Below are 22,045 nucleotides of genomic sequence, written 5' to 3'. Positions count from 1 at the left end.
GCCTTGCTCACCTGGGTCCCTGGTGCCTGCCTGTCGTCCAGCGCCCAGCATAGATTGTTGTTTGTCGGGTGAATGGGGACGGCAGGAGGGCAGCGATAGAATCTGATTTGTAACTGCCACTTCTCTCCTTGCTGTTCTGAGGATATCAGGCTCCAGGGCTTTGGTTTTTAGGTCCGCTGAGTCAGACCCTGTGCTGAGCACCTCCAGAGCAGCTGTGGCCTGACTGGGAGGGAGACAAGTCGGCCAGGACACACCAAGCCAGGGGACGTGGGGTCAGGGACGGCTGTGCATGGGGGATGCTTGAAGGCTTAGTAAGAGCCAGTGAGACAGCGGTGGAGAGTATGCCGGAGGGCATAGCTGGGCATCTTTGAACAGCTGATTGTTAGTCTTACCTTACTGATGCCTTGGAGTTCTTTAAATATTCTGGACACTAGTCTTTTGTTGGTTTCATGTTGTAAGCATCTTCCGGTTGGGGGGTTGTCTCTTCACTATGTAGGGCCCACTAGGGGTCTTCTCAGGTTCAATCAACAGTCACCAAACTACCAGAAGCCTAAAGCTTATTGTATTCAGTCATACATTCATACTTCCTTATTTGTCGACTTACTTCTGTTTGTGATCATCAGGTTTTTGCTTCACGTACTTTCAGGCTCTATTAGGTACAAGTTTAGAATTGTTAAACCTTTTGAATCAACCCTTTTATCATCATGTGTTAACGGTCTTTATCTCATACGTTTTGTCTGTTTTTCCTCTGGTCTTCTCTGTGTTCCTCTACCAGCTTTCTCTTGGTGTCTGCCTGGCACGTCTTGTCTCCTTTCCTTCTTCCCTCCTGTCCTGAGACCTCTGCAGCAGTGCTGAGGTGACAGTCAGAGGGAGGCGATGCCTGTGCCGAGCGGGAGGCGCTCAGCAGGCTGTGGAGGCACAGCTGGTGGCGCCCAGCGATTCTAGCTGTGCGGGGCTGGGGTGCCACGCCTGGGTATATAGGAACACAGCAGCACAGACTCGGGAAGGATTGTTAGCAGATGAGAGAGAATCTGGGTCTGACCCATGGTACAACTTAGTTTCTCTACTGTACACCACTCAGTGTTGAGCAGCTTTTCTGCCCTCTCCCTTTGACCAACTGGAAGCAAGAACAGCTTCCCTGAGCCCTGAGCCAGCTGCCATGGTTTGGGGTCAGCGGTAGGTAGCATGCAGTGAGTCTAATCGTGGCCCCTCTGAGCCTTGGAACCCCACGCTTTTCCAATTACAGTACAAAGGGAGAAACACCTACTTGGAGAAGATTGATGGCTTCCGAGCTTATTATAAGCAGTGGCTGAAAGTGATGCCAGCAGAGGAAACCCCCCACCCGTGGCAGAAGTTCCGGACCAAACCAAAGGGAGACCAGGACACCGTCACTGTGGCCGATGTGGACAGAGGCCCTGGGGGCAGGTGATGGGGAGACCCTGGGGGACTTCCAGCAGAGCTGGAACAAAGTGAATGGCCTTCACATGGCTCTGCGGGAGCCCCAAGAGTCCCTTTCATATTCAAGACACGTGAACGGTGTAGCTGCAAGCTTGAGGGAAAGGCCTGGGCCACACAGTAAGAGCTGCAGCTTTTTGCAGGCATTGGTCTGAGGTGCCCAGGAAGTTCATGGCAAGTCCAAGAGCAGCTTGGGCCACCTTGGTATGTCACCTTAGGCCCTCCTCGCCTGAGAGGTTGCCACCCCCATCACTGATGAGGAAAGTAAGTGCTCAAGGTCACACAGCACCTGTGAGGTGGAGTTAGGATCACGCCTTAAGGGCAACTGGTCTCCAGGGCTTGGCGCTGTCCCACTGGGTTCCACAGACTGCTGGCTCTGAAAGAAGGCAGGCAGCACCCAAAAGGTTTAAGAGTTTTATTTCTACAAATCACAGCTGATGAACACCAAAGCCTTCACACGTAGAGACCATGCTCCTACTCGGGCCTGGGGAACTGCTCTGAGGAAGAGCTGCTCCCAGGAAAGGGTGGCGTGACAGGCAGAAACCTGCGCAGTCCAGAGTCCAGGGCGGAGAGGGGTTGGGGCCCCGACGGCCTCAGCCAGAGCAGCCCCGGCAGCCGCAGTGCGTGCACTCGATGATCCGGCCCTGCAAACAGAGGACAGCTGAGACCCCGTGCCCCTGCCACAGGCCATATGCCCACACGCAGGAATCCTCCTGCAGGAAGGGTGGCCACGGGACATCCACTCCCCGTAGGACACTCCTCAGAAACCCTCCGTGACAGTGCTGGATGGGGAAAATTCGGTTCCCTCATGAAGATGGAAACAGCTGCTGTTGACACTGCAGTTACTTCTCTATGTGGATTTAATTTATGCAAATTCAGTGTACACACTTGCTCCCAAAAAAGGAAAAAAAAAAATCTGTGTAAATGATTCTTGTTATTCTGCAAAGCCGCAGGACACACCCTATAGTGAGCTGGGGGTGGGTCTGCTACCGCTCAGGGGGCTCAGCGCCAGAGGCCTCAGTGCCTCCTCTGGGCTGGGAACTTTCCACTGTGGGCTCGGGAAGAAGAACAGTGTGTACTTGAATCTGTGTGGCAGCGGAACAGTCTTGTACCCCAGGCCAGGTGTGGCCTAGTGTCTGGCCGGGGCGGGGGAGCCCACCCAGCAGACAAAAGGCCCCAGGGCAATGGTGTTTATTTTCCTTTTTCTTCTTTTTTGGAGGAGCAAGACTCTGGTCTAAGGAAACAAAATCTGATGGTGAAACCCAACTAAATCTGAAGCAGGCTCTGTTGCAGCCACAGGTCTGGGGCAGGAGCCCCAGCTAGACATCAACGTGGAACCCCGGGGCCCTCGGAGGACCAGGGCTTCTGCTGCTCCGCCACCCCTCCTGCCCCCGCCAGAGACCAGCACCAGAGCCGCCCCTCAGGAGGCAGCCCGTGCTTGCTCTCCACTGCTCCACATGCCCGTCCTTGAGCTTCCAGATGGTTCAGGGGACAGAGCTGCCTGCTGAGCTAAAGCCCTTGGCCCAGAGCCGAAGCCCTACAAGCTGTAACTAGTGCTGCAGCGTGAAAGGACCATGTGACGAGGGACCGTGTGAAATAAGACATCTGGCCTGACCTCCCAGCGGGGCCCACGGCAGTCAGCCGAGGGGCCGCGCTCAAAGGCCGCTATCGGCCAACAGCCCAGCAACCCTTCTCTGCCTCCTGCGGCTCCACTTCAGAGGCGTATGTGCGTGGAGCCGAGCTACTGCACACCCAGCCGTGTTCCCCAGCCGCCCAGGAAGTTCTGGCAGGAGACGCGGTGATGCTAACATTGAAGTGTCCCTGGGAGGAAAAGGAGGCTTGGAAAAAAGGGCGGCTGAAGGGCAAGCACTGGAGGGAAAGGGACAAGCTCCTGCCGACTGGCCCACCCCTCCGGCCACCCTGGGGGTGGATATCATCACCCCCATTTGGTTAAGTGAGGAAAGGAACCCAATAACTTGCCCAAAGCAGGAGGTGAGACTGGCCCCCAGATGTAAGATAATTACTGCCGAACTCCCTGGCATGGATTCCTGACCAGAGGGTCTCACTGCTGGGGGGATGGCCAACCACAAAACAGAACAACATAAAACCCCTTGTGGTCAACTAGGGCAGAATCAGTAACATCCCACCCAGTCGTCAGACATGACAGGGGTGGAGACATTACCACTTCCAGCTTGCTTTTGGGGACCCGGCAAATGCAGTTCGTCCCAAAATTGGTGTCCCGTGTCTGAATGCACCGCAGGCAGCATAGGTTCTCATATCCCTGCTTTTTCCATTTTGCGATCAGGTTTTTATCTGCATAGCCTTCTTTAATACAGTATTCATACAGTTCTGTCAAAAAGATGGGGAAAGGGCATCAGAACATAGTATAACAAAGCTCCCAGGCTTCCCTGGTGGCGCAGTGGTTGAGAATCTGCCTGCTAATGCAGGGGACACGGGTTTGAGCCCTGGTCTGGAAGGATCCCACATGCTGCGGAGCAACTAGGCCTGTGAGCCACAACTACTGAGCCTGCGCTCTAGAGCCCGTGAGCCATAGCTACTGAGCCTGCGCGTCTGGAGCCTGTGCTCCGCAACAAGGGAGGCCGCGATAGTGAGAGGCCCACGCACCGCGATGAAGAGTGGTCCCGGCTTGCCACAACTAGGGAAAGCCCTCGCACAGAAACGAAGACCCAACACAGCAAAAATAAATAGTTAATAAACTCCTACCCCAACATCATCTTTAAAAAAAAAAAAAAAAAGCCGCCTCAGCTTTTAAAAAAAACAAAGCTCCCCCCACCCCTGGCCCATCACTACCCACCCTTAAAAAGGGTATTTAGCCAGGGGCTTTCCTGGTGGCGCAGTAGTTAAGAATCCGCCTGCCAATGCGTGGGACACGGGTTCGAGCCCTGGTCCGGGAAGATCCCACATGCCGTGGAGCAACTAAGCCCATGCGCCACAACTACTGAGCCTGCGCTCTAGAGCCCGCAGGCCACAACTGCTGAAGCCCGCGCACCTAGAGCCCATTCTCCGTAACGAGAAGCCACCGCAATGAGAAGCCTGCGCACAGCAACAAAGAGTAGCCCCCGCTCGCCACCACTAGAGAAAGCCTGCGCACAGCAACAAACACCCAACGCAGCCAAAAATTAAAAGTATTTAGCTAATATTGGCCTGGCCCCTCTTTTTTTGGTGGTAAGAAACATCATGACACTTGCTGAGGTTTCAAGAATTAAATAAATCTGAAAGCTACTCAAGTTGGGAAGGTCAAGAGAGAATTTGGCCAATTACCTCTGCTTATGGCTTTCCGCTTGTAGAAGAGGTCAAAAATATAGCGGGTCTTCTGGTGATGGATCCTAAAGATGGGCCACAGAGATTCCACTTTCCTCTTTCCCTCGTGAGGTTCTGTTTCAGCTGGAGAGAAAACACATGTGTTTGTTTTTTGGGGGATAGGGTAGTCTGCATAGGATATAGTATTATTTTTTTAATAAGTAGGGATAAAGAATAAATCCTTTGTACCCACTAGGATGGCTATAATCAAAATGACAAGACAGTAATAAATGTTGGCGAGGATGTGGAGAAATCAGAATCCTCATACACTGCTGGTGGGAATGTAACATGATGCAGCTGCTATGGAAAACAGTCTGGCAATTCCTCAGGAAGTTAAACAGAGTAACCATATGACCCAGCAATTCCACTCCTAGGTATATACCCAAGAGAACTGAAAATGCGCTTGCACACAAAAACCTGTACATGAATGTTCGTGGTAGCCAAAAAGTAGGTATCACCCCAGGGTCCATCAACTGATGAATGGTTAAAATGTAATCTATCCACATGATGGAATATTTTTCAGTTATAAAAAGTAATGAAGTACACATGCCACAACATGGATGACTCTTGAACACGTTATGCTCAGTGAAAGAAACCAGTCCTCACAGACCTATTGTATGACTTTGTCTATACAGATAGAAAGTAGATTAGTGGTTGCCTAGATCAGGGAGACCCCTGCTAAAGGGGATGGGGTTTCTCTGCGGGGTGATAAATACTGTAAAACTGACTGTGGTGATGGTTGCCTAACTCTGTGAACACACTAAACGCCGCTTAACTGAATACTTTAAAAGGCTGAATTTTACAGCATATGATTTATGGCTCATTAGGGCTGTTTGTTTTTTAAAAGATGAAGCAAAAGGTAAGCCACATGACTTAAACATTAATTGCTTTAAATTAAAAATGCCTTTTAAATTAGATAAATTAGAAAGCAAAGGTTTTAAAAAATCAAAGACAACCTCTGTTAATACCCGGGTCTCTATCCTTCCAGACCTATTTCTCCAGCATAATAATTTCTCAAGATAATTCTGGACCTACAGATGGGCATTCTAATAATCTTTTAAGGCACCTCTAATTTCATTTCCCAATCAAAATCGTTTAGGGAAAAAAGAGAAGAAAAAAAAAGACAAGTCTGAAAGTTCTTAGCATGGCGAGCCTGCAGGAAATAATGGCTCCATCAAGACATGTAGGATCAGGTAGCACCTTGCACCTGCCAAAAGGCAAGTCTTTCTCTTAGCATTATAAGCTGGTCTTTGTCACCTCTTCTCGGTTTTTAGGGCAGAGGAGAAAGGTGAGAAGGGTTAAGAAACCTATACCTCCATTTCTCCAACACCGAGGCTGTTCTATTACCTAGAATTTGTAATTCAGCTCAATAAACAGGATTCTGTGATCCAAGTCAAAGGCAGGTGTTGAGGACTCAGCAACACTGCGTGTGCTATGGGCGAGGCCATGCTCCAGGTGCCCAAGATATGGCAGTGGGCAAGACACAGAGGCATGATCTGAGAGGGAAGCAGATCAGCCCCTGGTGGTTAAGTGGTAACGGCCACAGAAAAGAAGGAAACAAGGAAGGGGATGGCGAGCAGGGAAAGAGGGGGACTGCCACTTCATACTAGTCATCAAAGGAGACATCCGCTCAGAGACCTTAAGAAACAAGACGTGCAAGGTGGGCTGGGGCGGGGTGGGCAAAATGGGTGAAGGTGGTCAAAGGGTACAAACTTCCAGTTATAAATAAGTCCTGGGGAATCTATAGCATGGTGACTATAACGTTAATGATACTGTATTGTATATTTGAAAGTTGCTTAAAAGTTCTTATAAGAAAACAACTATGTGAGGTGATGGGTGTTCACGAAACTTGTGGTAATAATTTCACAACATAGTCATATATAAAATCACGTTGTACACCTAAAACAATACATTGTATGTCAATTATATCTCAATTTAAAAAGAAGAAAAGAGAAGAGGGGCAAACGTGTACAAGGCAGAGCCAACAGCAATGTAAAGGCCCTGAGGTGGGACTGTAACTGGGGGTCAAGGGACAGCAGTGTGGCTGGGGGCTTGGTGGGTTGGGGGAGGTGGGGGGTAGGGGACGGAGTTCAAGGGGTGTGGGGAGAGTGTGCTTGACCTGGAAGGCCACAGAAGGACTTGGTTTTGCTCTGATGGGGGGACGAACCACTGCAGGGTCCTGAGCAGATGGTGATGTGATCTGACGTACAACCTAAAGCCCTCACCCTGGCGGCCCCGTGGAGAAGACTGCAGGGCGAGCAGAAGCAGGAGGCTGCTGCAGGCACCCAGGTGACAGGTGAGGGTAGCCTGGACCAGGTGGTGGGGTGGAGGGGCTAAAAGGAGTCGGATTTTAGATTCGTGAATTCTCTAAGGTTTCAATAAGGATAACTTCAAACATACACAAAAGAAAACAGTATATTGAACTCCCAAGTACCTTCCACCTAGCTTCAACAATTAACATTCAGCTATTTGTATTTTATCTGGTTCTCCCTACTTTTAGGATTTGGGGGAACTGGAGTATTTTAAAATGAAACTTCTAGTGTTGAGTCAAGGCTGGAGAAGACATTTGTTCACCGGAGTCGAGAGTGTTTCGGAAAGCCACGTGACTAGATGGGATGACTGAGGGAAGGGGGGTGGGGGCCATGGAGCTCCTCAGGCTGCCATCCTGGACGTGGAACCTTCCTGTGCTTTTGAGTCATCTCTCAACATTTTAATGGTAGCATCACCCACATTTAAAAAATTTCTTTTTGGACCCATTTCCACAAGGTCACGTGAACATTCTTGGATATCATTTTGTACAGGTTCGCACACACAGTAGAAGGCAGCTTTCAGTGGGCGATGTGGAGTCCTGCCACTAGGAGGGTATGAAAAGAGGCCAGAGGTAGGGGACACTGTGGCACAGACGAGACTTAGGTTTCTGCCTCTTTGCTAATGCCCCAAACCGCCTATTAACTTCAAATTTCAATTAGTTTAAAGTACTTGTGAAAGCAAAGTTATTTACAAGTCCTGGTTACAGTCCACGGAGATAGTGCCTTTATTTCTCAGTCACCCATAAGAACCCCTGCCACACATAACTTCCCCCATCTCTGCCCCGTAGTCCCTATAATCAGGCTCTTTTTGTTTGGGGACTTATAGGGCACCAGTGGCTATACAAAAACTTGAGTAGCAAAAGCTAAGAAACATACAAAGAGCTGGGCAGTTGTGCTGAGCTAGGAAATAACAGGGACAAACTAGGAGAAAACAGGAATTTTCCTTCCTAAGATAAGAGGACCAACTGCTTCAATAAGTGTGAGTTGTCCTGTAAATGGCCCTCAGATCAGAAGGACAGGCCTGGCAATGCCACTCGCTTTGGGCCTTTGTGGGCCCAAGGCTCCTCCATGGCCTAGGAGTGCGGCCGCAGATCCCACAGGCAAAACTTGTGCGGAAGGCTACAAACTGGAGGCTGGCAGCCTTTATCAGCCTGAAGGCTGGCTTTGTTTGCCTCCTCCCACAGACACTTTTTTTTTAAGTTTGAATTTTAAATTAGAAGAGTTCACACAGAAAAGCTGAATTTCTGCTTATCTTGGAAAAAGAAAAACACTCAGCAGATCTGGCAAAGCTGAGGCTGCATCCCACATGGTAAGTGGCCCTGGGTGAGTAGCAGCTTCTCCCCATCCCAGCGCCCCCTATTGTTCCCAGCACTAAAGCCAGCTCTGGTGCCACCTGCCATCCACTCTGTTTTCTTTATAGTGGAAGCGAGAGCAACATGAAACTAGGTCTTAAAACCTGTGTATCAAAAATGGGAAAGCAGGGCTTCCCTGGTGGCGCAGTGGTTGAGAGTCCGCCTGCCAAAGCAGGGGACACGGGTTCGTGCCCCGGTCTGGGAAGATCCCACGTGCCGCGGAGCGGCTGGGCCCATGAGCCATAGCCACTGAGCCTGCGCGTCCGGAGCCTGTGCTCTGCAACGGGAGAGGCCACAACAGTGAGAGGCCTGCATACCGCAAAAAAAAAAAAAAAAAAAGGGGGGGGAAAGCAGAGAAGAACTATATGTTTAAATAAAAACAAGAGAAAGAATACTTCTTTTGATGGTAAAGAATATCACATACATCTAAATGCTCTCCCTCCAAAAAGTCACCCCTTAAAAAGAGGAAGTAGGTTTATTTGCAAGGACTCACAAAAATGTCTTCTATTACAGCAATCTCTAAGTTCCTTTATGTTGAATAAAGATCTGTTTGGGGAAGAAATCTCTCAGCCCAAAATGACCTGATTACTGCAAGTTCTGGGTATTTAATATAAGTTACCTGATACAGTCAGCTTCAAAGGAAGCAAAGTAACTTAACACCCACTTACTACTTATTGCTAGAGGTATGACTTCATAATAACAAAGGTTAGATTAATTACCAAAAACCTTAAAAAAAAAAAAAAGATCACTTTAAAAAGCAATTCAGTAAGTGGTTATACTGTGATAAAATTTCCCAAAACTGCACACTACACTGACTCACAAAGTGCAGGATCACACAACATTTAGAGGGAAGTGAAGATGGTGCATTCTGGAAAACTGGTAGATGATGCGAAAACAAAGTGATGATGAAAACAGAGACTCACAAGAAAAATCCGAATAAAAATGTTTCAGAAAATTTGGAAGTGAAAAAGAACAGGATTTCCCAAGTAAATATATTTTGTATGATTTTAAATATACCTCTAACCAACACAGCAAATAATTATAGGTAGACTACTTGATCTATACTCCCTAAAGCTCTTATATTCAAAAACATTTTTGAGGACCTTTTCATTTGTATTATCTTACTTTCTGGCATTTATAGTATTCCTATCAGTTAATAAGCAAAACATGTCAGTGTCAGGAGGCCACAGTGGTACAGCCTGTCTCTTCCCATTTATGCTTGCATTTATGCCTGGCCCCTTGAAGCATGTAAGCCTGTGACCCTTGGACACGGTCCACTCAGATAGGAACTCTCCGACTCACCTTCTCTCATCTTTTGATCTAATTCATCCAATGTTGGCTCGATCAACTCCCAGCCATCTGGGGGAGCTTTCCGGCTTCTTTTGACTTTAGGCATTTTTTCCCCAGAAGATAATCTGCAAAGATCTGTGGGGAAAAAAATTAAACGAATTGGTTTCTGAGCCTCAGATCCCCAAAAGACTTCACAAGCCACAACTCTGGTGCACACTCATGTCCCTAAGTCTGTTTCCTCATCTGTAAAGGGGGGATAAGAGAATCTACTTATGGGGCCATTATGAAGATTAATTATAATTATATGTAACATGCCTGGCATTTAATGTGTGCTTACTAGATTTTTGCTGTTATCATTAACTGACATCAACTATGAGCCTGTCCCTGTACTGAGAACATAGAACAAAGAATAAGACACACACTGTTCCTGAGAAGGCGATATTCTAGCAAGGAAATACAAAGTGAAAAGGGAATTACAACACAGTGTGAGGAAGACTATGGTTGGGAAAGCGAAGAAGATGAGTGTTTAAAAAGGATAAAGACAGTGTGAAACCAAAGTACCTTAGGGTCTGTTTCCCAAGAGTGTGTGTAGCAGAAAGAAAGATCTCTGGTCTCTTCAGTTACAGGCTTAGGTTCTTGGCCAGCTGTGACTTTGGAGAGGTCACCTTCCCTCTCTGGTCCTCAATCTTGTCTATAAGACGAGGACAGCGTATTAGCCGGATGGCCAAAGTCTCTTAAACCCAACAAACATACTACATAAAGGAAAGTCATGTAAAGCCCAACCACAGACCAGTGCAAATCTACATAGCAAGTCATTTTTCAAACCGCATAGCATTTCCTAGGTGGCAAAGAGAACTCAGGTTAATGATCTCATCTTTAAGTATAGCAGAGTCCTCTCTTCCAAGTTCATTGAGTTCCTCCCCCCTGTAGCGGGCCTGACAAGTTCATGAAGCCCCGCCCCTCCCTTTCATGAATTCTCCGTAACAACCTTACAGATGAAGATCAAACTACAAGAGGTAAACTCAGGGTCGCACACAGCTGGGAACTGGAAGAGTCCGACTCTAATCGGGGGCTCCTGACTCCCAAATCAGTGGTCTTTGCACTTGTCTACCCTGCTATGAAGCTAGAGACGGATGGAATCTGGTCCCTGTCCCAACGCGCAAGGGCTGGGAGGACAAAGACACGGGAATGACCACTCTACTAAGACCCAGGGAGATTCGAGGGCCTGGCCCAGCCGGGGAGTCACAGGAGGCCTCCCAGGAGAGGTAACAGCTAAGAAGTAACCAGATCAAGGAGAAAGAGGTGCGGGGCCGTATAAGAGAGGTGGTAGCGCTCGGAAGAGGCGGCGAGCGGAAAGGCGTTCGGAGGGAGGGAGGGAGGGAAGACGTTACAGCCTGGGTTGTAGGAAAGGCTCAGAGAGACGACTGCATCTGAACGGGGCTTACGAGAACAAGCAATATTTAGACAAAAAAAGTTCCAGGCGGAGAAAAAAAGCATGGAAAGTAAAGGGGGGAAAAGCCTAGAAGCAAGGGAACCCCCCAAATCTCTCATCCCTTCGGCCGAACGAGCAAAACGCCGCCTCCTCTGTGGAACTCACTTCGACCTCCCGGTCCAGAGGCCCGAACTCGTCCCAGTTCAGCTGTTCAGATCGCCCTTCTGGGCCAATGCAGACCTCCGATCCCTGGCCCCAGCAGTCACCAAGGTACTCGAAAACAGGAGAAACACTCACCACGTCCTCCGTCGCCGTCGGACGCCCCTTCTCTATTGCCTGCCTCCGCTTCCCAAGTTATCCCTTCAGGATGAGGTCCTCGCGGAGCCCCGCCCCACCTAGCGCGGAAATTGCTTTATCTTAGGTGTCCGCAGCTCTGCCTGTACAGAATTCCAGAGCCGCTGTCGTCTTTTGTCCTCACGTCCCTGGGGGTGACTGGCAGGCTTACGCGCTTCCCCCGGAGCGGGGGCTGGGGGCTCTGTTGCCCAGCAGCGCGCGTGCGAGCCTGGGCTCAGGCGGTGCGTGGGACAGTCCGGCCTCCCTGAGGTTCCCGGTCCTAGCGGCGGCGGCGGCGGCGGCGGCGGCGGCGGGCTGAGTGGGGCCGGGGCCGGGGGGGAACTGGCCGGGCGGAAGAAGTCGAGCCCGAGGTATTTCCGGTTCCGGTGTCAGCTCGAGGCGCCGCCGCCGCAGCCGCCGGAGCCGCCGGAGCCGCGATGCCTAAAGGAGGTGAGGGGCGGGCGCGCGTGGCACGCGTGGCACGCGGGCCTCGAGGAGCAGCCCGAGTCCGGCTCCCGTTGTCCACTCAGCCCGCGAGCGCTTCGGAGAGCGGCACAGAGGGAGGACGTCCGCTCGGGCTGAGGGCCAGGCCTGGGCCTCGAAGCCCAATTGTCCCGCTGGGGAAACTGAAGAGCGTAGTGGCCTCGAGCCACTCCCTCGGGGGTCTGAGGAGACTCGGAGGCTCTGGGTCCTCGGCGACCCGGAAGGCCGATCTAGGGCGCCCTTCTCCCGGCCTGGGGGGTCTGAAGTTTCCTCACAGTTTCAGGCTCGCCGGGGACTGAGTCACCGACCGCATCGCGCGCCGGTGCCGGACCCGCCTGCCTCGCGCGTAAAACGTGGGTCTTCCTGGGTTCTGGGCGAGCCAGGCCTGCCTCTTGCGACCTAACTTGATGCTCTTAAGCCTGGCCGGCCTAGCTTTGACTGCCCTATTCGAGCGGCTCGATGTGTGCCTTTGAGCCAGTCGCTTAACCTCCCCGAGTCTTAGTTTTCTCACTTGCAGGTGGGGTTGTGATTGTACCTGCCTCACAATACTGACGCGAGGTTTTAACTAGGTAACCCACGTGGAGAGCGCATCGCGGTGCTGGATAGTCGCTAAGTGCCCCGTAATAATTAACTACTGTTAGTCGTTAGACTTTGCCAGTTCCTTGGCCAGGAGCGTAAAGGATCCATGGCTTCCCAGTACGTTGTAGACCATCTTCCATCCGCTTCCCCCTTAAGGTCAATAGTGCTCGACCCGAAGCCCAGCTGTGTCACTGTCTAACCTTATGGCCTTGAACAAGTTCTTTAACTTCTTCCAGCCTGTTTTCCCCATCTGGAAATAACCCTTAGCTTGGAGAGTTGGGTCGGGGTCGTAAAACTAGAACACTCGCCGTGCCTGGCTGGCTCCTGGCGCAGAACAGATGTTCAGTTGATATTGGTTGCTCGTGTGTTATGTTGGTTAAGATGCGTCAGCCCACAGGAAGATCTGCTTGGAGCTTTTACAAACCTAAATGATTTCCTGACTCTCTACTATCAGAGATATTGGAGTTTACAGAGCTGAATCTCTTTAAACTTAGCTCTCTACTGGTTTATTCTGTGGTAGGAAAAGCCTTGTCTTTTCTGTGTTCCCCAGTCTCCTGTTCTGCAAAAGAAGGGGTGCTAAGGGTACTTCCTGGCTCCAGAATTCTGGTTCTAAGAGTCCTACTTAATAGTTGCTTTGAGCCAAGGTTGGAGTTTACAATTAGAAAATCCTAAATATGGATTCTTGTTTAAACGACTTGGCTTTTTGGCTTGTGAAAGCTTTATGGGCAGATAAGGTTTACATTTCTTGCTTGTGTTAATTTGCTTGAAAAGTAAAAGAGAACATGAAGGGACTTCCCTGGTGGTCCAGTGGCTGAGACTCTGCGCTCCCAGTGTAGGGGGTCGGTTCGATCCCTGGTCAGGGAACTAGATCCCACATGCCGAAACTAAAGACCCGGCGCGGTCAAATAAATAAATAAATATTTTAAAAAGAGGGAGAGAGGGAGAGAGAGAGAGAGAGAGAGAGAGAGAGAGAGAGAGAGAACATGAAGATGTAAGTAATAGTATAAAATTCTCCAAGAGCCAAGGACCAACTCTTGTTTCTGTTATGAAACCTGTGAAGCTTTTTTTTTTTTTTTTTTTTTGGCTCTGTTGGGTCTTCGTTGCTGCGCGCGGGCTTTCTCTAGTCGCAGCGAGCGGGGGCTACTCTTCGTTGCGGTGCGCGGGCTTCTCATTGCAGCGGCTTCTCTTCGTTGCGGAGCACGGGCTCTAGGCACGTGGGCTTCAGTAGTTGTAGCGCGCAGGCCCAGTAGTTGTGGTGCACGGGCTTAGTTGCTCTGCAGAATGTGGGATCTTCCCGGACCAGGGCTCGAACCCGTGTGCCCTGCATTGGCAGGTGGATTCTTAACCACTGCGCCACCAGGGAAGCCCCCTGTGAAGTATTTTTAAAGGCATGGAAAGCTTCTGATAAGAGTTACTGTACACCAAGCTGAGATCATTATCGCATAGCCAAGCGTGGGGGATGAGAACCGATAGTAGTCAATTTTGAGTTGTTTCTGTTACTTAGAGTATTAAGAGGGCAAGAAAAGATGTTGGCTTTTTGGATGGCAAACTTGATCTCTCACAGTAGAACTTTGATGAACATAGACTGAGACACCCCTGGGAACCCTGGGTAGTCATTAAAAATGGGTGGTGTGGTCTGCAGCAGCCCGTTATGGCTCTGCAGCTTCTGTTCAGGAAATCAGGGGAGGCCAGTGTCTCTGCTACTGTCTCTGGAGTCCAGAGCAGCTCTGGCTGCCTAATTACAGATTCTCTGCTCTCAGTGAGAGAGTCACGAGAAACCTGGTGGGCTGCAGCTTCCAGGAGAGGTGGAAATGGATCCAGACCACAGCCACCCCAGCGTTCTCCAGGACCAGCGGAGGGGGTGCTGCCCTTCTGTAAAACTGGCTGATGGCTTTAGCAGGGGTCAGTCTAGTGTCTTGGCTCAAGAGGGTCAGACTGTAAAGCTGATTCTCTGTGATGAACTTTAATTGCTAGTCACATTTTTTGCTCTTAGAAGGTAGTCAGTTTTATTTTCAACTTTAAATAACTTTGTTTGCTAGTTGTGTTTCTTAGTCCAAGCACAAGAAAGTTTTCCCTTCTAGGTTTTAAGTTTTCTCTTTCTACCATACATACCACTTAGGTGAACGTGAAGTGTCTTATTATATTCCCTGACACCTGTAGTAAATCGCCGATGTGACCAGTGGCTTTGTGTTTTTTTCCGCACCAGGTACTATATTAGAAGAGTACCAGTCATAGCAACCATTTTTGTAGTGCTTGTCCAGTGCTGGGCACTGTGCCAACATCTTTACATATGTTAACAAATCCATCTTCACAACAACTCTAGGTGGTAGGGGCACAGACGAAGAAGCTGAGACTCTGAGAGGTTAAGTACCTGCCCAAAGTCACAGAGCTATTAAGTGGTAGAGCTGAGATTTGAACTCAAGGATTGGACCCCAACATTTGTGCTCTTCCCCACTCTGCTTTAGTCTCAAGTCTCCTTTGTCTATAAAGTGGGACCAGCCGTGATCGTGTGCCATAGGTTTAATCTGGGGATGAAATGAGCCCATAGCTATGACAGAACATTGCAAGTAAAGAGCACTGTTGTAACAGCAGGGGCGAGTGTTAACATGTTCTTCATGACTGCATCTGAGTCCGCTGTGTTTGGATAAAGGGACCAGGGGATTTAGCCAGTCACTCCATGTGGTGCACCCTCCCCCAGATCCTCCCCTCAGGTCTTAGTGGTGGGATTCTGCATCCAGTACATGGTTTGGTACTGCATCAGGTGATTGTGTGTTTCCTTTTTTGTCCCTTTGAACACATGAGGGTATGGGTTTGGGTGGTGCTTGGTGAGGGGTACCTGAGGTCTGCAGCCTCTGCTGAGAGCACCTCAAGCAGGACACAGCCTGGGGCCCAGGGCAATCAAGGAAGCTGCTTCCCTCCCGCCTTCCTAAACTGCCAATCCTTGTGCAGGGAGAAAGGGAGGCCACAAAGGCCGGGCAAGGCAGTACACGAGCCCCGAGGAGATCGACGCACAGCTCCAGGCTGAAAAGCAGAAGGCCAGGGTGAGTACGTGCCTGTCCGGGCCACTCCAGTAGCCCAGGGTGGCACCCTGCGCTTTTGGCACCTGGAGAGGCGAGGCAAGGACCACCCATTCTCAAGAAGAAGCTAGCACCTGAGGTTCGATTGGAGGGGACAGGCAGCAGGTAGGAGATGGGAGTCCCAGAGCAGCCTTGGAGAGTCAAGAGGAGAGCCATCCTCTGATTGGATCAGTTAGAACTTTGTCCACTCAGTAGCAGGTGCCTTGGTGGGTCTCTGTTCGTGGTCCTGTGTTCCTGCTCCTGTTCCTCTCTCCCTTGCCCAGCTCTGCCTGTCTGCAGCTCGGGCTCTCAGCACCCCTACTTGTGTGCTCCAGCCATGCAGGACTGCTGCCAGCCCTGCTGTGACATGATGCCCTGCCTTCCCACACCCCCCAGCAGGCAGAGTGCCATTCGTTCCTTCAGACCTTGCTCAGCATCCCCTCCTCCGTGACTCTCACTGATGCTCCCCACCCTTCCCCCTCCGGTCTAAGCTTAGGCGGTCCCTCTATTCTGTTCCCCCAGTCCTTTTTCCAGCCCACTGTCAGGAAACAGAATGTGTTTCCATCGTTGGTGTCCATGTCCCTACCACACCATTGGATCCTCACCTGGCTAAGGGCCAAAGAGAGCACAGTCAGGCTGGATGAGGGGCACGGCTGTGAAGTGTCAGGGAGACTGACACTTCATGCCCATCAGAGGGTCATGGGGTGGCGTGGGGTGGTGGGGAGGGCCTGGTGGAGGAACCGGAGGCTGACCAGGACCTTGGAGAGTGTGCGGGCAGGTGCTAAGGGGCAAAGGTCATATGGTTTTTGTAAGGGATGTTTTTGGCTGGGAGGCAAGAAAGGTAGAGGGAAGCGGCCTGCCGGGGTGTTGTCATGGGAAGCTGGCACAGCCGGGCCTCTGTGTGGGCAGGTTGGAGTGGCTGGCCTGCCACTGACTGAGAGTGGAAAGCAGGGGGGCTTGCCGAGGACAGTTTGGCAGCTCCACGTGGCAGCAGGGAGAGCGGGAGGGAAGCTGAGCAGGCCTGTGCTTTCCAGCCCCACAGCCACATCCTTTGGACCCTAGGAGACGAGCTGCTCACCCTGGTTGTCTGAGGTACCTGGGCTGAGAAGAGGAGCAGGGCCTTTTACGGCTGTACGAGGTGGTGGTTGGACTGGAATTGGCTTCCAGGCTGTGGAGCCTAGTGGAGAGGCTGCCTCTGACGCAGGTCCCCCACTGGGGGCTAGCATGGCAGAGTAGGACTCTAATCATACTTGGTCCCAGCCTTCTGGGGGCCTAATTTCTCAAGGTCCACAGTCTGGGGGTGGTGGCGGCTGGATCACAGTCTTGGGGGTTTGTTTTGCATTTTTGATACCTCACGTTGTCCATTTCTGAAACAGGAAGAAGAGGAACAAGGAGAAGAAGGTGGAGATGGGGCTGCAGGTGACCCCAAAAAGGAGAAAAAATCCCTAGACTCAGATGAGAGCGAGGATGAAGAAGATGATTACCAGGTACTGAGTCTGAGGGGGGCCTGGGACCTAGACTCATCCGTTCAGCAAACATTACCCGTCCCAGTAGTACATGCAGAGTCCTTGCTCTTAAGGGTTTACATTATAATAGGGAGGTACAGATGATAAGGAATGAATGAACAGTATGATTTCAAGCAGCCAGAAGTATTATGAATAAGACAGACCATGATCGAGGGTACTTGGAGTAGTGTGTGCTGAGGAGGTGACTTAAACTGAGACCTGAAAAACAAGGTGGAGCCAGCTGTGTGAAAACTGTTGTTCAGAGTAGTCGGGGCAGCCGGGTTAGCAAGGGCAAAGGCCCTGGGGTGGGAACAACCTGGGCAAGTTTAAGGGACAGAGAGGCTAGTGGGGCTGTGACTTGGTGGGTACAAAGTGGAGTGGTGAGAAATGAAGGAGGAAAGGTTGGCAAGGGCAGCTCCTGTGCGGCTGTTGAAGGGTTTTGGTTTCATTGTGGTAGGTAGTGGGCAGCTGGCAGAGGCCTTGAAGTAGGAGACAGAGATGACCAGATTTGCTTTTTTCTTTTTTTAATAGATTTTATTTATTTATTTATTTTTGGCCGTGTTGGGTCTTTGTTGCTACATGTGGGCTTCTCTAGTTGCAGCGAGCGGGGGCTACTCTTCGTTGTGGTGCGCGGGCTTTTCATTGTGGTGGCTTCTCTTGTTGCGGAACACAGGCTCTAGGTGCACGGGCTCCAGTAGTTGCAGCACGCAGGCTCAGTAGTTGTGGCTCGCAGGCTCTAGAGCACAGGCTCAGTAGTTGTGGCGCACGAGCTTAGTGGCTCCGCGGCATGTGGGATCTTCCCGGACCAGTGCTCGAACCCCTGTCCCCTGCATTGGCAGGTGGTTGCTTAGCCACTGCGCCACCAGGGAAGCACCCAGATTTGCTTTTAAAAGATTGTTTTGGCTCCTCTGCCGAGAGTGAGTTGTAGGGTGTTGAGGGTGGAAGCCGGGAGACGGCAGCAGGTATCCAGATGAGAAATTGTGGCTGCGTTAGGCTGGTGGCAATGGCAGTGGAGAGGAGTGGGCAGATTCAAGCCATGTCTTAGAGGTAGACTCATTGGGGTTTGCTGAGGGAAAGAAAAACAAGGTTGTCCTTAGGATTGGGAGGAACGGGGTGGGTGAGGGCTGAGTCTCCAGTTCTGTTTCAGACAAGTTAAATTTGTGATGTCAGGTATCCGGGTGGAGGTGTATACGTGTAGCTGATTGGGTAGAGGTGCCTGGAGCTCTGTGCAGTGCTCAGATTAACTGGCGTTTGGAAGCTGTCTCCCTGGTCTCTTAAAGAGAAAAGCTGGGTTGACAGGGCCTGAAACTTTGATCGAACCTGTTATGTCTAGCACCTGTGCTCTCACTCCTTTCTGAACTTCCCCAGGGCAGGTGGGAGGCGCGAGCTCCAGGTTCTTGTGCCGCCTCCCCAAACCTGTAGACTGTGTGACTCGTTCCCAAGTCCCATTTCCCCTCCGTCACCCGGATGGCTAGGGATTGGCCCGCCCTGCTGTGGGGACCCAGCATGGCTTGTTGCAGTCAGGCGGGGCGTTCCATGGAAAACTGCTTTCCGAGGCTGAGCTCGAAGTGAGGGAGTAACTCTCTGTGCTGAGAGCTTGTGAGTTGGCCTCTGCCACCTGTGAAACTAGGATAAGGATCCCTGGTGGCCGGGACTGGGCACAGGATGGGCTCTGGTCACCCGCACTCACTTCCCCAGCACCTCCCCAGCTGGTGAAGACACCCCTGAGCACTGTTCCCACCATGAGGCTGGGCCAGTAGTCATGTGGCCTGGGGGTGGAGCAGGAGCTTGTCCTAGTCCAGGAGGGTGTGGAGATGGGGAGTGGCCTTCAGGGGCTCTGCAGGCCAAACTTCTCCGACAGCTGGCTTCTTGTCCTATCTTAGCAAAAGCGCAAAGGTGTAGAAGGGCTCATTGACATTGAGAACCCCAACCGGGTGGCACAGACAACCAAAAAGGTCACACAGCTGGACCTGGACGGGCCCAAGGAACTTTCAAGGAGAGAAAGGTAACCTCTGCTTCTGAGCCTTGTGACTTGGGCCAGGGGCTGAGGCCCCCAGCTCCTCTGCCCTTGCTTCCTGGGCTCTTGAGGTCCCCAGTGGCTGGGTGGGCGCTCCGGCTCCGGTATTTATTTCTCTGTCATCTCATTCTCCCAAAGGCCCTATAGAAGCTTCTCCCCCAAAAAACAAAGCAAAAAAAACAGAATTTTTTCCCCCAGTGGAAGCATAGCAGGAAAAACAGAAATTATGCTATAGCCCCTTCCTCCAGGGCACCCCACTCCAGGGATACCTCCCTTATCCAGCCTGATCTGACCCTTCTTGGCCTGCATCCATCCTGATGTTGTGGCCATAGGGATTGGGAGGGAATTGGGGGCCTGTGCCGTCCAGCACTGTGCAGGGAGGTCCACCAGTTGCCCCAGTCCTCTCTGAGTCCCAGGTGAAAATGGAGCTGCAGAGAGCTCCCTGACAGGCTGTGCAAGGATCACACCGAGTGCTACAGTGCCCTGCACACAGCTGGTCTTTAACAAGTTGTTCCCTGATTTTTCATGGCCACCAGGTGACATCAAGGGCCTTATAGGAGGTTGAAAGCTACTAGGAAAAGCCACCCTGATTTCTCTCCTGACTGGGTTGCTCGATTTAAATCCACCTTGCTGTGCTGACTCCGTGACAGCTGAGGGGGATCTCTGAAAACCCCGTGGGGAAGGCCGACAAGCTTGGGGTGTGATTGGAGGCTGCTGAAGAGTCTCCCCCTCCAGCAGCTTCTTTCTCATCAGTGAAACCCCCTCTGAGGTTGCAGAGTGACAGCCACTGCTGGCTTGTTGGCTGAGTGTCCATCAAGGAGGAGGCACACGGAGCTAGGGCCCAGGCCTGAGTGCTTGGGCTTTATTCTGGCTCCCACATCCAGCTCAGCTGATAATGGTGGGGAAGATGGCCCCTGTGACACCATTTTACCCAAACAGAGAAGAAATCGAGAAGCAGAAAGCAAAAGAGCGTTACATGAAAATGCATTTAGCGGGGAAGACGGAGCAAGCCAAGGCCGACCTTGCCCGGCTGGCGATCATCCGGAAACAGCGGGAGGAGGCTGCCAGGAAGAAAGAAGAAGAGAGGAAAGGTAAGTCTTGAGCCACTGGTGTGGCAGCCTGACTGGTTCTGGACAGGCCACCAAGCCCTGCACTTCAGTGTCCTTGTCGTGAAGTGGTATGGGGTCAGACTGTTCGGTAGAGGCCTACCGTGTGTGTGGGGAGGGCGGTATGGGGGTGTGTGCACGTGCGTGCCTGTCTGCCTGCCTTTCTCACTGTCAGATGGAGGTGGGTGTTCCTGCCCGCCACCTCCCAGGATGCTAGGAAGGTCCAGCAGCAGCGGAGTCAGATGTGAGTTTGAATCTCAGCAGAGCACTGTCCACAGCGTCTGAGGGAGGCCTCAGGATGCACCTACCTTAGAGGCTAGAAGGTTCCCCTAAGGTCTCTGGTGTCTTGTGTAGCCTGGAGAGCTGCTTTGGGTAGCTCTTCATATTTCAGCTGGATGTCACAGATGAAATCTGGCCCAGGTGTCCCTCTTACCCCCTTCCTTCCTTCCACTGGGGCCAAAGGTGGTAGGAATTCTTCCAGGCCAGGTTGGCTGTGGGGAACCGGTCTGCTTTAAAGGAGCATTTGACTCGACCTTCTGGCCTCATGCACTCCTCTCTCCGTATGTGGGGGGCCATGAGTATGTTGGGATCTTGCTGTCCTGCCTTCTAGGCCTAGAGATGGGAAATCAGTTGCCCCAGGGCATTGTCACCACATTGGAGATACCCAGTAATCTCAACTTCCCACTAGTAGCTCTTTTCACAAACCTCAAGCAGGAAAGGACCTCATGTGTAACTATTATTTGAACGTTCAGAATCCACGGGGAGAGGTTGGAATTACAGGGCTCTGCCTGGGGGGTGGGCTAAGAAGAGTTTCCATTTGCTCAGTAGATTGTGTGTTGGTGGGCTTTTGTGGAGGGGGCAGCCACCCAGACTCCACGAGAATGTCTGGTGGTTTCCAGGGGAGGGCGTCAGGCCGGGCCCTTCTCCTTGGGTCTCTTCCTCATCTGCCAGCTGAACCAGTTGCACAAAATGTTGTCTGAGGCCTTTCAGACCTACAGTTGTATTATGGTTCGGGGGTGTGTGGGGCTGTGTATATGGAGGGGTGGTTTTGTCTTGTAATTCCTTCCCTTCCTGCTCCTCAGCAAAAGATGATGCAGCTTTGTCAGGAAAACGAATGCAGTCGCTCTCCCTGAATAAGTAGCACGGCCTGTGGGAAGGAGATAGCAGGGAACTGGGCCGTGCTGCCAGGACCTCTGCCGTGTCTCGCCCACCCTGTGCGCCGGCACCACTGCAGCAGCCCCTCGCGGCGAGGAGCCCCCCATGGCTCCTCTTCATCTTGGCACAGAAATCGTTTGGGGGGATGGTGGGTGGGGGGAGGGGGCAGCTGCTATCTTTGAGACAGAAAGATGCAGGACAGCATTTCATATGTAACCATTTGAATGTTTGGCTGTTTTTAGAATTCAGAACCCTTGTTGGGGGGTGCCTGGGAGGTGGGGTAAGAAGAGCTTCCGTTTGTCTGGTCGATTGCGGGGCAGGGGGCAGTTGAGCCACAGTAGCTGCTGACAAGTTTGTGATGGACGGCCCCCTGTGTTGCCCGGGCGCCCGACTGGGGGGCTGTCGCCTGGGAGCCCGGGCCCTGGGTCTCTGAGGGTCATGGCTCATCCCCCACCAGTCCCCTCTGACTGAGGCTTCGCCCCCGACCTTCCCACCCTACTCCCTACCCCCGACTCTGGCCAGGCCCTGGGCCCATTCTTAACCCTGCCCATGGATCATTTCAAGAAACCTGTTTACTGTGTAGCACCCAGGCAGAACATGCTCCAGAAGTCCAACTTGTATATTTGGCAAATTAAACTTGACGTTATCGTAA

The 22,045-nt window shown here is 51.5% G+C and overlaps 3 protein-coding genes across 12 annotated transcripts in view; 2 read left to right on the top strand and 1 right to left on the bottom strand.

Moving 5' to 3' along the window:
* PTCD1 (pentatricopeptide repeat domain 1) overlaps positions 1 to 4,257 on the top strand; it is a 16,509-nt gene extending 12,252 nt beyond the window's left edge. For 4 of the 6 annotated variants that reach the window (XM_060079063.1, XM_060079064.1, XM_060079061.1 and 1 more), the window contains exons 10-11: positions 1,247 to 1,421; positions 2,675 to 4,257. In XM_060079063.1, coding sequence (XP_059935046.1) covers positions 1,247 to 1,421; positions 2,675 to 2,778 — 279 coding nt within the window. In that variant the 3' untranslated portion in view covers positions 2,779 to 4,257. Of the gene's footprint in view, positions 1 to 1,246; positions 1,426 to 2,674 lie in introns of all 6 variants that reach the window. The other 2 variants (XM_060079065.1, XM_060079066.1) reach the window with 2 other exon arrangements.
* On the bottom strand, positions 1,856 to 11,820 carry BUD31 (BUD31 homolog). 4 transcript variants are annotated; one of them, XM_060079078.1, is made up of 6 exons: positions 11,457 to 11,819; positions 10,289 to 10,418; positions 9,740 to 9,862; positions 4,738 to 4,860; positions 3,638 to 3,804; positions 1,856 to 2,099 (listed from the first exon to the last, which is right to left on the bottom strand). In XM_060079078.1, exons 3-6 carry the CDS (start codon positions 9,831 to 9,833, stop codon positions 2,049 to 2,051), a joined length of 435 nt encoding a protein of 144 aa, XP_059935061.1. In that variant the 5' UTR covers positions 9,834 to 9,862; positions 10,289 to 10,418; positions 11,457 to 11,819; the 3' UTR covers positions 1,856 to 2,048. The 4 variants fall into 4 exon arrangements, with proteins under 4 accessions (XP_059935061.1, XP_059935062.1, XP_059935063.1 ...); XM_060079079.1 differs by lacking the exon at positions 11,457 to 11,819 and adding an exon at positions 11,325 to 11,450; XM_060079080.1 differs by lacking the exon at positions 10,289 to 10,418 and having other exon boundaries at positions 11,457 to 11,820.
* Positions 11,814 to 22,045, top strand: PDAP1 (PDGFA associated protein 1). Of its 2 annotated transcripts, XM_060079076.1 has the most exons (7): positions 11,814 to 11,942; positions 15,504 to 15,595; positions 16,987 to 17,097; positions 18,999 to 19,120; positions 20,072 to 20,223; positions 20,414 to 20,482; positions 21,321 to 22,045. In XM_060079076.1, the coding sequence occupies exons 1-7, from the start codon at positions 11,930 to 11,932 to the stop codon at positions 21,377 to 21,379; spliced, it is 618 nt and encodes a 205-aa protein (XP_059935059.1). In that variant the 5' UTR covers positions 11,814 to 11,929; the 3' UTR covers positions 21,380 to 22,045. The 2 variants fall into 2 exon arrangements, with proteins under 2 accessions (XP_059935059.1, XP_059935060.1); XM_060079077.1 differs by lacking the exon at positions 20,414 to 20,482 and having other exon boundaries at positions 11,826 to 11,942.

The sequence above is a fragment of the Mesoplodon densirostris genome, chromosome 16, assembly GCF_025265405.1.
Source record: "Mesoplodon densirostris isolate mMesDen1 chromosome 16, mMesDen1 primary haplotype, whole genome shotgun sequence".
NCBI lineage: Eukaryota > Metazoa > Chordata > Mammalia > Artiodactyla > Ziphiidae > Mesoplodon > Mesoplodon densirostris.
Note: the sequence above shows the minus strand (reverse complement) of the source record. Positions and strands in the feature narration are given on the sequence as shown.